General features: G+C 50.0%; 1 protein-coding gene across 1 annotated transcript in view; it reads left to right on the top strand.

The window, feature by feature from the left end:
• Positions 1–14,242, top strand: part of ITGA9 (integrin subunit alpha 9) — a 326,387-nt gene that overhangs the window by 249,458 nt on the left and 62,687 nt on the right. Inside the window, exons 19-22 of the mRNA XM_032861219.1 lie at positions 513–599; positions 4,332–4,411; positions 11,635–11,724; positions 13,846–13,954. Of these exons, the coding sequence (XP_032717110.1) occupies positions 513–599; positions 4,332–4,411; positions 11,635–11,724; positions 13,846–13,954 (366 nt within the window). The remainder of the gene's footprint in view (positions 1–512; positions 600–4,331; positions 4,412–11,634; positions 11,725–13,845; positions 13,955–14,242) is intronic.

The raw sequence follows: 14,242 nt of genomic DNA, 5'->3' as shown, positions 1-14,242 counted from the left end.
CCTGTACCTGGGCAAGGCATACCAGCTCAGCCCTTACCACCCCAGGCTGCAGAAAAAATCCCTGTATTTTCCTTGGTGTGATTTTCTTAGAGTTTATCTTTCCTAAACTAGCAAGGTCTTGAAAGGCAGGATTAGAATGTGGACTTAGGAGAAAGTGTCCAGGAAGACGGCGTGGTTGTCTTTAACCCAAAACTTTGGAGGTATCCGGCTCACATGCAGCCTGGTCCAGTTCACCAGGAGAGCATCAGGGTTCAGAGCCAAAACATTAGTTAAGAATGTTCTGGATGCCTGCCTTCCCACCAAGCCCATGGGAAGGGTGGGCTGCCAGAGAAGGACTGAGGACTTGTCCTGGTCACAAGCTTCTCTCCCACCAGAGCCAGCAGCGATGTTGCCTGGGAACCTCCCCAAAGAAGGACCGTATCTGCTCAAGTCTCAGTTTGCCTCATGGAGGCCACTTACACGCATTGGTCTCCACACCGCCAGCCCATCCATTGGTGCTTTTTCTCTTTCAGGAGGAAATGGGCATTTCCTGTGAGCTGCTTGAATCAGACTTCCTCAAATGCAGCGTGGGATTTCCTTTCATGAGGTCAAAATCAAAGGTAAGGGGAAGAGACGAGGCTCTTACTTCGCAGCAGGGCCCCAGCCCTTCCCACCAGCCATCTGTCCTGTCAGCTGTACCCCACCCCCCAGGCTTCCTTTATTCCCCCCCATCCCCACCCCCACCCCTGCCTCTGCCATGGCACTGCCCAGCTCCTATAGGGGTGGGGCTGGGGTTTTGATCTTCTACTCCACAGGGGCCCTCCCCACATGCTCTTCCTCTCTGATCTACATGACATACCCCAAATGTGAGAGACACACCATGGCCTTGGTACATCAGCAAGTACCATCTGATTGGCCTTCCTAAAAATCTTTCTCTGGGACATTCCATGCCACTGTGAGTGTGACAACATAGGAGAAATGTGGTCTGGGCTAGTGACCTACAGGTCTGACTGTCACTCCCCTGGACACTCAAAATTTTCTGAAGAGACCTCTTAAAATTCTTAAAACATAAATAATGGTATTGCACTTCTTTTTCTTTTTCTCAAGTAAAAGAAGTTAGACTCACTTTGGTATTTATACGGAGCCAAATTTTCTAAGCTCAAATAATAATATGGTCCAGCATACTCAAACATTCATGGAACATTCTGGTATGTGCCAGTATTATAAGGATATGCAAAGATACATAGAAGATGTGATTATTGGAAGTAAAATGAGAATCTAAAAGATCAGGTCTGCCTTTGAAATGAAAGCTATTTTTCTTGCTATTATTTGAAGGAAATTTCATATTCCTTTGTCTAACTTTTTCCCCCTAAAAAAAAAAAAAAAAAAAAAAAAAAAGTTTAATCCTCCTCTCCTGTCTATGTCACAGAATCAGCTTGTTTTAATCTCCAAGGCATTTTGGTCCCAGTACCTTGTGGCTGTTTTATAAGCCAGTTGTGAGAATGTTCAAGGGAAAAAGAAGATTTGCTGATTTTGTAGCAAATCACTCAAACCCCTCAGCCCCATTGAAGATGCCTGCTCCAAATGACAATGGCTCTTACATCTGTGATTCCAAAACCTTTTAGGAACGCTGCAATGTCCCTGAACCCTGGACATTATTGCCTGTAGAAACGTTGCATGGCACTTCTGTTATACGTGTTTAAATGAAATCTTTTCAGCAACCGAAAATTGACTTAACTGAAAAACGTTAACAGTTGCCATTTCATTGGTAAAATCCAGCCAACATCCCAAATCAAACCTAGGGTAGGGCATGCTAGTTTTAGCTTAAAGGTTATTTTAAAAGGAAAACTTTATCACTTTGATGTACGGATCCAGGATCACTTACCATAAAGGGAGGGTAGTCATAAAAACAAGTACAGGGAAAACAAAGCCATGTTGAATTCTGGAGCATTAAATTTTGTCAAAATTCATTGACTCTCAAAATAGTCATGGAACCGACAGAAGTAGGAACGTTGGAAGGTTGGATTTTTTCCCAGCTCGGTAATGCCACTACCTTCCTCCCACATACAGAGGCTCAGACTGGAGCAACACGAAAGCTGGAGTTCGGAGGCCTAGGGGTGAGTCCCTGGAGAGAGCCCAACGAGTGACCCAGCAAGGCCGGGGACCACGCCTATCCGCCCCCTGGCTTGCCCTCCCCTGTGTCTCGGCCCCTGGGGCTCAGTCAGGCTGCAGCCCGCCTGTTAAGCCTCATGACTGCACCGTCAGCTTACTCTGGTGGCCATCTGTCCATGTCTGTCATGACCAGCCTGCCCCGTCTCTGGCCTTCCGTTCTCCCAGGACCCCCCTTCTCTGTTTTTGGCTTCTCACCTCACCTGGGTCTTTAGAGTGTTTAATTCAGATCTCCTGCCAGTTCTGACTCTATGATGGGACAAGACCCTTGACTTTCCCTTCCTTTGTGTCCTCCAGCTCTGGTTCCCATCCTGTCTCCATGACCCCACCTACACTGGCAACTGAACAGACCCCCTGCTACAGAACTTTCTGTCTCTAGAGGGATGTCCACTGCCCGCTGTATTTGATGGGTCCGTGTTCATTACTCTCAGGCAGCATTTAGTACAGTTGAACCCAGGGTTGCAAAGGTAGACCAGTGCCTAACATTAGTCACTAAGGAACCCAAATACTTTGACATTAAATGATTATAGACTCTCGGAGCTTGACGGAACTCAAGAATCATTTTGTCCATCTTCTAATTTTTATTGAAAGGTGAAGAGAGTGCGTGTCTTGGCCAAGATCACATACTCAGTTTGTGGCCGCACCTGGATCTGTAACCCCTACCTGGGGGTCCCTCCCACATCCCCACACATGCCCAGTGAGTGCATGGCGAAAACCATTTGCTCAGGGCAGCCTTCCCCAAGCCATGGGATGCTCACCACAGGGAGTACCTGAGGTGGTTGTAGACCAAACATGGACACTGCAAACATGGACATTGCCTCTAACAGCGGAACAGTTATTACCTGTTCAATACTCTTTTTCCCTGATCCCATGCAGGAGAAAGTCTCCCCTAGTGTCAGCCTGTCTGTAACACCTCCCTAGCTCTTGCTAATCTCCCTCTTGCCAAAATAAAGTAGCCCTTGGGCTCAGAGCCCTCAGCAGGCCACAGAATGCCCCGGTGCTTTGTTTTCATTTATTTTTGTGGCAACCTTCTCTTACTGGTAAGTGATCCTGATTCCCATCTGTGATCATGGTAGAAATTTTCCATCTAAAGTGCAGCCACTCTGGAAAACAGCATGGAAGTGCCTCAGAAAGTTGAAAATAGAGCCACTCTACGACCCAGCAATTGCACTACTGGGTATTTACCCGAAAGATACAAGCACAGTGATCTGAAGTGGCACAGCATGTGCACCCCAGTATTTATAGCACTGAAGTCCACAATAGCCGAACTATGGAAAGAGCCCAGATGCCCATCAACAGGTTAATGGATAAAGAAGATGTATATATATACAATGGAATACTATGCAGCCATCAAAAAGTAATCTTGCCATTTGCAGCAATGTGGATGGAGGTAGAGGGCATTGTGTTAAGTGAAATAAGTCGATCAGAGAAAGACAATTACAGGATTTCACTCATGTGGAATTTAAGAAACAAACAGAATCATAGAGAAAAAGAGGAAAAATAATATAAGACAAAGTCAGAGAGGGAGACAAGCCATAAGGGACTCTTAACTATAAGAAACAAACTGAGGGTTGGTGGAGGGGAGGTGGGTGCAGGGATGGGGTAATGGGGTAATGGGCAGCAAGGAGGGCACGTGATGTAGCAAGCACTGGGTGTTCTGTGCCACTGACAAATCACTGAACTCTACCTCTGAAACTAATAATACACTATATGTTAATTAATTGAATTTAAATAAAATAAGACTAAAAAAATAAAGTAGTCTTTAAACAAAAAGAGCGGTAATGAAAGTACACAATAAGTGATACGGGTGATATGGTACGCAGGTGTGGCAAACATTGGGAATATGGTGTGGGAATGAAACTTAGAAAGGCTGGGTTAATAAAAAATAAATAAATAAAATAAATAAATAAATGAATAAATTAAAAAGGCCTGGTCTAGGAGACGAACATATCACTTCCTAGAAGACCTCAGTTGCTAAAAAAGACCATGTGCCTCTCACCAGAGCACACTCCAGGCTTGGTTTTATTACTACAGTTGTACCTCTGGCCTGTCAGCCAGAAAGATACACGTAAAAAAATACAGCTTGCCATGCAAATGAGCTCCAGAGGTCATAAACTACAGAGACTGTGGTGTTTCCGTTGGGAATGCTCGCTGAGGCCAGATGTCACTTTCTTTTCCCCTAGTACGAATTCAGCGTGATCTTTGACACAAGCCACCTGTCTGGGGAAGAGGAAGTTCTTAGCTTCATCATTACTGCTCAGAGGTAAGGGGGAGCTTCACTTTTTTTTTTTTTTTCTGAAGATAAAGATTTATGAGAACAGGAAAGGACGTTCCCTGGTCACGCTTTGATGATGGTCAGGATTCTGAGGAGGAAGAAACAGTGGAGCGATAGAGCCCCAGAGTGCTGGCTGGGGTCGGAGCTCTCAGGGCTGGTGTCTGTCCCGTTCTGCTGATGCAGCCAGCAGGTAGGATGGAGCTGGGAGGGATGGGGATCATGTGGTCAGAGGCAATGACTTTTACAGCCAAGGAGAGACAGCCCAGGGGAGGTGAGGTTTCTGATCCAAGTTCACGTGGTTGGGTAGTTCACAAACTTCCTCTGTGGGTTGCATTCCAGGATGCAGGGAGGGGGCACAGCAGGCAGGGGGAGTGGGGGCAAGCTTGTTGTTAGAGGCCCCAAGACATGCTCCTCCAGAGAGGGCTTATCCTGGAAGCCTTGTGGGCAGAGACAGAGAGTCGGGGCAGGGCACCATGCAAGGTGACTTCTGCCCTCAGGAGTGTGCTCCTGCCCCTCTGTCTCCAGTGTGGCCTCGAGCCATGATGGGGCTTTGGGGGCTGTCAGCTGTCTCTACAAGCCAGAATCCATGTGTACCTTGAAGCACCATTTGGGTAGTACTTGGCTGACATCGGGTTGGAAGGAGAGGTAGGTAGGTGGGTGAAGAGGAAAATACAAACTTTGATCAGGGTGTAGGTTGGATACCCAAGGCTACTTTTGTAATCTGGATTTTTATCTGGAGAGGATTTTAAACTTACCAGAACTGTTGCAAAGCATAAGTCAAGGAACTCTCCTGCAGCCCATGCTGGCACTTGGATCCATTTACTTATCATTCTCTACGGATAGTTTTTATGTCTCAACCATCTGAAAGTTGCAGAAATCATGCGTCCTTCCCATAAGGACCCCTGTGTGCATTTCCTACAAACGAGACTGTTTTCTTCAACAACCAGTATAGTTAGCAAATGCTGGAGATATGACACTGGCACAACACTATTATCTCCTCTATAGTCCATGTTCCAATTGTGCCAATCATCCCAATGACTTTTCTACCCCTTTGTCACGAGCCCAGAATCCAGTCAAGGATCATGCATTGCATTCCGTTATCGTGTCTTCTCTGTAGTTACCGTAACCTCCAAAGGAAATTTCTTGCCAGCAATCCTAAGTCCATCCCAGAGGTGGCCTGGAGATCTGAACCAAACACCCTGAAGGCCAAGGTCAGGCAAAGTCCACCAGAAATGTTGAGAAAACAAAACGAGGAGCTGCATGGCTAGAATAGAGGCCGGGAACCCAGAAGGCCAGACCCTGGGTGGGCAAGCAGTGGAATCAGGCACCGAAAGTCAACCAGGCAGGGGTGCTCAGTGGAGTCACGAGGTTGAAACAAGGTTCAGACCTAAAGACCCTCAGGATCTGGGGTACAGAGTGAAGCCACAGGCTCAGCTTTATGGAGCTAAAGCTTTATGGTCACCCTCATTTCAAGGGTGACCACCACCTGCATGGTCACCCTTGAAATGAGGGTTCTCGACCCCAGCCTTCCTTTGAGGAGAATGCCCTCAGGAGCTGAGAAGGAGCTCCTCATCCCACGTTACAAATTAGAAAGAACACCATTTCCCAGACTCTCCAGATGAGCTGCATTGGGGCCAGCCCATCGGTGCGATGAGCTGTGTAGAATAGGAGGGGCACCGGCTCATCTGTGTCTGGCCCCCAGATGGAGCAGGGAGTCATACCTTAGAGCATTCTGCCCACCCCCCTGCATGATCAGCAGGTGGGAACCATGGGGAAAGGACAAGGCCAGGGCTGAGAGGGATCGTGGATGGATGAGAGTGAGTCTGGCATCCCAAACCATCTCAAGAAGGCTTCAGTCTAGAGATGGAGGCAGACACCCAGCTTCCTACAGGGGAGGAGAGACAACCTAACCCAGGGCAGGCATGCTTCTCTCCTTCAGTCTGCAAACGCCTGAGCCCTTCCCACAAGCCAGGAACTGTGTCAGACGTTGGCAAAGTCCCTGCTGTTGGGGAGCGAGTGTGCTGGGGGTAGGGGGATAGAAAATGAGCCAATGAAGATAGAACCTTAGTGGGAGCCAGGAGCATGCAGATTCATCCGGCAATCATAAAGAATCTTCTTTGTGCCCTGTGTTCTCTTTAAGCCCACTTGGTGGGGTCAGTCTTTTCCCTGTCTTCCTGAGAGGGAGGGGATGGTGAAGGCTTTCTCCCCTCAGAGAGAGCAAGCTGCAGAAGGGAAGCCTGCTTCGCTCTCAGGAACAGTCTTGCTTTCCTCCAGTGGTGCTCTGCTGCCCCCCTCTTCCCCTGGAGAGTCCGGAGCCCCCCCAGGCTCACAGCAGGGCGTGTGGGAGGTGTGAGCGAAATAGAAACGGGGCTCACTCCTTAACAGGTAGGAGCACTCCCCGGGCCATGTGGGTATTCCAAGCTGATTCTCGCCTTTGCACAGCCAGCCCTCAGCTGGGGTTTCTCTCACCTGTCAGTCCCTCAGTCTGCCCTCCAACCTCAGCCTCTCGCCAGCCAGACACCCCTTCAGCTTCTGCTGCTGAGACCGTGCCCTCAGGGACAGGACCAAAGGTGACCTTCACCCTGGCTTTTGCATGTAGGTCCCACCCGGTAGCCTCTGCCGTGGCGGTCTCTGGAAATGCCAGATTCTTGCATGGCCCCTTTTCTCCCACTGTGCCAGGAGAGAGGAACCTAGCAGCCTTCCCCTACATTCCCTGGGCAGCCCCCGTTCCCCCTTGCTGAGCAAGGTGCCCTGAAGTGCGCCTTAAAGGGCAGACACGCTCCCCCATGCACCACCCCCAGCACTTCTCGCTCTCAAAGCTGCTTCTCCAGAAATCCTCCTTTCTCGACTCCATTACACCCTTGATAACGACACCTCAGATTTTTGCCCCAAGCCATAGTAAATCCTGCTCTGGTGCTTTCCTCTGGATCTGGCCTCCCTGACACCTCAGCCAGAATGTGGACCTGAACGAACATACTTGATACTCACCGCCTGAGAGTGATGCTTGAATTTTCACAAAAACACCAATTCTCCAGTCTTGGACTGAGATTCTTCCCAAGCCCTGCATCTTTCCATTTTCTGCGGTCCGTTCTGGCCCCTCACTAACGGCTTTGCCCTCAGGTACCCCCTCTCTGCTAGAGGTCAGGGATGCTCAGGTCAGTCCCCAACAAATCCACAGGGGACAGTGGCCAGCAGCCGCATCTGTGGGAGGCAGACACAAAGCAACTCTGGTTTCTTCTCCCACTGCTTTTTAATTTTGTTTTCATTTGAGGCCTTCCTCAGTCTCGACGTTATTTAAAGCTCACGGAATCAAGATTCCCTTTCCCTTGGGAATGACTGTGATGCTGGAAGCATACATTACCAGAGCCCCTCAGTCCACAACCACAATCCCCTATTTTGGCTTCAGTGTTGTTTTCTGTATTTCTCTTTCTTTCCTTTTTTTTTTTTTTTTTTTTTTAGCATTATCACAAATATTTTGGAGAATGTTCTGTCTCCTAAAAATAAGAGCACAGCACATCACAGTGTGCGTTGGCCTTCTTTACCCTGTGTGGTTGCATCCAACTTCCACTCCAGAGGTGATGGCTTTGTGGCCTTTAGTTCAGCCCTGGCTGGACTTCTGAACATGCACTAAGCATGTGTAAAAAGTCGGGGTAAGTAACGACAGCCGTGACTTCAAGTACAGCCCAGCAAGCCCAGAAATCCTGCACGGCCTTCTAGCGGGGCAAGGGCGGCCTGCTGTGGAGTGCTAGCATTTCATCACAGATCGCATTCGGCTGGGCTTGCAAGCTTTGAAACCGTTGAGGCTTGGTTATTTCTTATTCAGCCTGTTTCATGATCCCATAATTCACGTGCACATGAAAAATGTGACTGTGATCTAATAGAAATTACGTACAAAGCGTAGGGAAGGTGGACTTGGTTCCCATTGCCAGAATCCAGAAGGGCCTCCCTGGGGAGACGGCATCTAAACAGAGGGGTCTGTTTTCAGGCTGAAGACACAGAGGCACAGTGCCGAGTATGTGACAGCCAGATGGGTGCTGGGCACTGTGGGGAGCTAGGCACTCGTGAGCCATCTCTGCGGGGAGCAGACAGGGCATCGGGAGATGCGCCAACAGAGGAGATTGGGCTGGGCCGCAGAAAGCCCACGTGGCCTCAGAGTCTGCGCTAGGTTCCAGAGGCAGAAAGTCTTTGAAGAGGGAACTGGGGCATGCAACAGTTTGCCCACAGAGCTTATAGAATTTCAGAAAGGGAGGCCTGTGGCCAACCCACTGAAAACTCCTGGTGGTTGGACAAATCCATTAGTGGTTCCTCTCCACCTGCATATTCCTGGGAAGGAACACCGGGGCAGGAAATAAATGACATGAAAGGGACTTCCTCGTCAAAGAGCGGAAACTCCGCCTGCCTCCCAACCCCACCCAGGGCTAATCAGTGGTGCCAGAGAAGAGGGGGCCGACACCATCACAGTGCGAGCACTATCTGTTAGAATCACCCATCCTTAGATGCCAGTGGTGCCCATGGGAGTCGGGGCGGGGGGGCTTTAAACACCACCGATCCCTGGTCCGTCCCTCAGAGGCTCAGATCTATCCGTCTGGGCTGAGACTTCGGCATTGGGACTGTGAAATCATCTCATCAGGTGATTCTAATAAGCATCCAAGGCTGAGACACCATCTGGAGCCCCTGGCTCTATACGGGCCACGTTTCCACTCAGCAGACTTCTACGAAGCATGTGCAATTTATCAGATGCAATGCTGGGCACTAAGAAAACGCTAATCGCTTCCTAAAATCAAGAACATCCCCTCATGTGCACGAAGAGTGAGTGCTCCATTGCCTCAGGGCATGCCTAATATTGGCAGCTGAAATAATCAGCAGAATCTTCTAACATTGAAGCTGTATTATATGTTAAACATGCTGCAGAATATTGCAGGCACTTATTTCTTCCCAGATGTTGGTGAAAACAGTCTTACCACCCCAGAGGGCGGGTTCCAGCACTTGACTCCTTGCTCCCGCAGAAAGATCCTTAAAGCCCCTTATCTTGAAAGCCACCGTTAAAATATCAATCGTTCTGTCCTCCCCGTCACCACCCTTTGAAGCTCTCCTGCCGACTTGCGGATTTAGGAGGACGTAAAGTTGAGCCTAAACAGTCCTCCAGAGCTCTCTCAGCAGCCTGGCTTTGCAGGCCATGGGAACGCATCCCAAGTCACGAGCTCGTGGAGTGGCTGCAAGCCTTTTGATGTTTGGCCTCTGTATCTCAACTTTTCAGCTCCAGTCGGTCTGGAGCAGTTCCCCGATGACAGATGAGACTTTCGGGCCTGAGCTGCCAGCAGCCACAGGTGGCTGGACAAATGGCAGGGCAAGGGGTGGCGCGTCCATCAGGATCCCATTACTGGCAGGATGCGGGGTTGGGGGAGTTTGGGGGGCAGGCCAGGGCGTTCCCGGTCCCGGTCCCATCCATTCCACGTCACCTCTGATCTGCCTCTGGCAGTGATTCTAAGGCTGTTATTAGCCCCCTGGGAAAGGAAGGGCAAGGGAATCAGGCCAGGTGGGCACCTGACCCTGCTGCTTCTGCACACTGCCCTCTGAGTGATGGATGTCACCCCATTAGCAGAAGACAGAGGAGTCAGGGGTGAGAGTCGCAGAGCACCATTGTTTCAGAACAACAGGAGAAAGAAGAAGAGGGGATGTGAGCTTCACTTTAAGTATCGTTGCATTTAGCACTTGCTGGTGGGAGAGGAAGACAGTGGCGGCCGTGGGGGAGGGCGGGGAGCAGGCAGGAACTCTGCAAGGGGTCAGGGAATGTGGCGGGGGGAGTGGGCCAATGAACTGTGCCCAAACCTCAGCGGGTCTTGGGGTCCCTACAGTCCACCCCTGGAGGATGCATTTGGCTTCCAGCTGGGATCCCACATACGTGCCATGTGGTAGAACCAGCTAGAAGTGCTGGCCCTGGCAGCTTGTACCCAACGGCCCTGCCTGTTTCCAAGGTGTTACTTCCACAGAATAATAATCACAATCATCTTGGAAACATAACAAAATAGTAAAAGGAAGCTAGGTCTTCTCTCCTCCCTCTACTCCTCTTCTTCCTCTCCCCTCCCCCACTTCCTACCCACAACCTTCCAAATAGGCTGTCAGAGCCCTAGTTTGAGAGTCTGGCTGACCTGGTTTGCTGTGGATCCTTGGGCAAGTTCCCTAATCTCTCTGAGCTGCTCCTTACCTGTCAGAGGCAGGCAGTCCCCCACCCTTCTAGGGTTCCTTGGAGGACCCGGTGAGATCATGCTGTGCAGTATGTCTGACACAAAGCAGCCGCCCAACAGTGTCAGCTTCCTTGCACTGTCCTTTCCAGAGAGACCACAACAGTCCCCATTCCCTGCTTTCTCACTCCAAGGGGGATGCCTGTCGTGGATGGATGTGCTGCAGCCAGAAGTCTATAGGGGAGCTCCCGTGGTCTTTATCATGACGGGACTGGCCAGGGCTCCTCTCCCAGGCTTCGCTGGCTGTCCAAGGAGGGCGGGTCATGCCTCTACGTGGGAAATGGAGGCTCAAGTCCAGCAAACCCCTTCCCAGCTGCTGTGCCCTAACCTTGCTGGTCCGTTCTTCATGGAACAAGCACTTCTAGAAGTGGCACGTGCTGTCGGTGCCCAGCCATAACCATTCAGCGCTCGCCTTTCCCTGCACCCACCGGACAGCTTCTGGCTCCCAGTACCACTCTGCCGAGGCTTTCTCGGGCCGCAGCCCACTCACTCGGGTGCATAGCACAGGTGCCAGCAAATTCCTGTTCCCTGCCCCCCACCCCACCCCTGCAGCAGATCTCAGGAGTCATGGATAAAGCTCCACCTCCCGTGGGAAGACCTCGGTGTGTATTCCACACTGTCTCCCAGATGTCCCCAGCCAGTCCAAACCTAGTTGTCCACAGCACTGACCTCCTGGATTACCTGCCTTTTCTGCCTTCATTCCCTTCCCTGTCTCTTCTCCACTCCCTGCTGGTGTCTCCTGGGGTCACCTCCCCAGCACACCACTTGTACTCAGATCTTTGGGGAGGGATCACAGTTGAGATGACAGGCCCACTGTGCCTCTGCACGGGGACCAGAAACAGACCCGAAGGGACATCAGGTGCACAGCCAGCCTTTGGAGAGTGACAGATCGAGGTCTAACCCAGAACAACGAAGCCTGCTCCCGGGGAGCGAGCACCGACCAGCACTCAGCCCTCTCTTCCCACGCAGTGGCAACATGGAACGTTCCGAGTCCCTGCATGACAACACCCTTACGCTGACGGTGCCTCTGATGCACGAAGTGGACTCGTCCATCACTGGGTGAGCAGCCGGTCCTGGGTCGCCAAAACACCCCGGGGGGAATTGGGGGGTGGGGGAATGCTGTGTTTTTCTTGTGTGTGCACGGGTAGCCAGGGGTCTGTGGCCTGCCCGTTCCCCTTCTTCCCAGCCTTGAAATGCAGACAAAGTTTTAGCTATGGCTCATGCCCTCCTCCCACCTTGTTTTCCCCTCTTTCCCAGCTACCCACATACCTGCTGGGTGACAGGAGAGGTTTGATGACAAGGCTAAGCCCCAGAATGTCTTTGAGCACCCTGTACACCTTTATGTGGCTATTTCTCCAGCACCCACTCTTCCAGAGGGCCAGGATTCCTGGGATTCAAATCTCAGCCAATTGCTGTTGGGCCAGAGCTTACAGCCAGATGTGTCCCAACGCCCTGGTGGCCTTGCAGAAAGGCTTGCCATTCTGATTAGAGATGCAGCCAGCGCTGGCCTTGCACCTTCCTGTTAACCCCTTCTGCAGAGCCAGTGGCGGTGGGCAGGGAACAATCACGGGGGGACACTGCATGTTCCCGGTGAAGTCCACAGCCGCTCAGCGCCCCCGGCATCGGAAGGCGGGGCTGCGGGGCTGCAGGGACCCGACACAGCCTGGGCGGTTTTCAGCCCGAGCCCAGGCCTGGAAAAATGAGAACTCAGTTCCTGTTTCTGGTTTCAGAAAACAGAGCACATACCTCTTTGATAGTGGAAAAAGGATTTGCACAATTAGTTTAGATCAAATGAGGACCCGCTGAACCCCTGCCCCAAATGCAAGCTGAACTTTCTGGGGGGTTCAATGTTTCTCATTTTTCACTCTTCAAGTGCTTCTGGGTCTTGGCCTTGGCTAGAGGCAGAAGCGTTAATACGCCACAGAAGGAGCCGTTCTGCAGTAGCTCCCAAGCTGCTAGGCCCCAGAGTAAGCCTCTGGGCATTCCTGCGCTCTGAGCGTTTTCCCTCATGTTCTTCAGACAGGAGGCATCAGTGATTATATTTGCAAATTAGCATAGATTTGCCTCTGTTCATGGCTCTATTTTTAGCCATGTGGTTTATTTACTTGTCTCATCAGAGGCACAGTGAGAATGTGGCCTGAACCAAGCCCTGTCCTGGGTGGGTGGGGGGGCGGGGAGAGAACACACTTGATCCTGTTGTCAGGCCCTAGGTGGCCTCATTGTCAAGGCATTAACAGGCGCCAACAGAAGCTATCCCTTAAACACACGAGTCAACCTCTGATCTTTCCAGGACATAAAATAAGCCTGGTTTAAATGAACCATTCTTGCCATTTGATAACAACTGGGAACTGACTGCGTTTCTAAAATAATGCATTTAAGTTTAAAGTAGATGAATTGCTGTCCATTCAGACTTGGTACCGAAAATCTTACGTGACTGTATCTGGGCAAGGGAACAGCTTCTGGAATCTCATCTAGAATCCATTCTTGGGAATTTCAGTGAGTCCAAGCTTGGTCTCATCTCGGGCTTGATCGTATAGACAGTGTTGAAAGCGTCGCTGTACACTGAGCTTAAGTTCTTAATCACATCTTAAGCAGCCACTGTTTGAAATGTGAAGGAAAATGCTGTCATTGAACAGACCCAACTTTTAATACTGAATTTCTAGTGGTTTTAGTAGTCTGACAAACTTAAATGTTTTTTAATGAATTTATCACAGTGTAGGTCTTAGGATGCTAAATATATAATTCATTTATATTTATTTCTTAAAAACTTGCCATGATCTCCCTCGGTCCACAAAATCTTTTTCAAATGATAAAACACAACATGTATAATTCTGTCATCCAGTAAAAAAAAAAACCAAAAAACCTGAAGTCGAAGCTACCATTGTCTTCCTTCTCATTTTAGAAATGTAATCCCAGTACATACTTGTATATGTGGCTTATTGTTTTGACCTAAGATGAGAAGACATTCTTGGAAACTTCTGTTTAGAAAACATAGCTCTAGCTATGTCCATGTATAGGACAGAGAAGTAACAATTCCAGAAGGGAAGGGTTTGGTGAAGACGGTGGAGGGAACATGGTTCTGGATTAAATAGAGACAGATGTTTGGTTCTCAGGACAGCAGTGACCATGGGTTGCCTGACCGAGGTTTAGGTTAATGGATTAAATGCTTTCCTCTTTCAGAATCATGTCTCCAACCTCTTTTGTGTACGGCGAGTCTGTGGACGCATCTAACTTCATTCAGCTAGATGACCTGGAGTGTCATTTCCAGCCCCTCAACATCACCCTTCAGGTACCCAACCTGGGAGACCATCTCTGTCACTGGCAGCAATGGAAGGGCCTGTGGGGATAGGTCTTCTCCTGAAGGGCAGCTCAAGAGCCAGGCTCTTTGTGTGTATGTGTTTTCTGTAAGCATACAAAATTAATCCCTTCCCTGTCTGCTACTCTGTTGTGTAGATCCCTCTCCTTCTCAGCTCTTGGAAGGAAAACTTCATGATAAACACTTCCTTTCCCCAAGAAGGCCTCTGGCCAACGTCCCCACCCTGATGGCCCCAAAGGACCCCTTTCAGTTCTCCATCCT

This window comes from Lontra canadensis, unplaced genomic scaffold, assembly GCF_010015895.1.
Source record: "Lontra canadensis isolate GAN:19392208 unplaced genomic scaffold, GSC_riverotter_1.0 scaffold20, whole genome shotgun sequence".
Classification (NCBI taxonomy): Eukaryota; Metazoa; Chordata; class Mammalia; order Carnivora; family Mustelidae; genus Lontra; species Lontra canadensis.
Note: the sequence above shows the minus strand (reverse complement) of the source record. Positions and strands in the feature narration are given on the sequence as shown.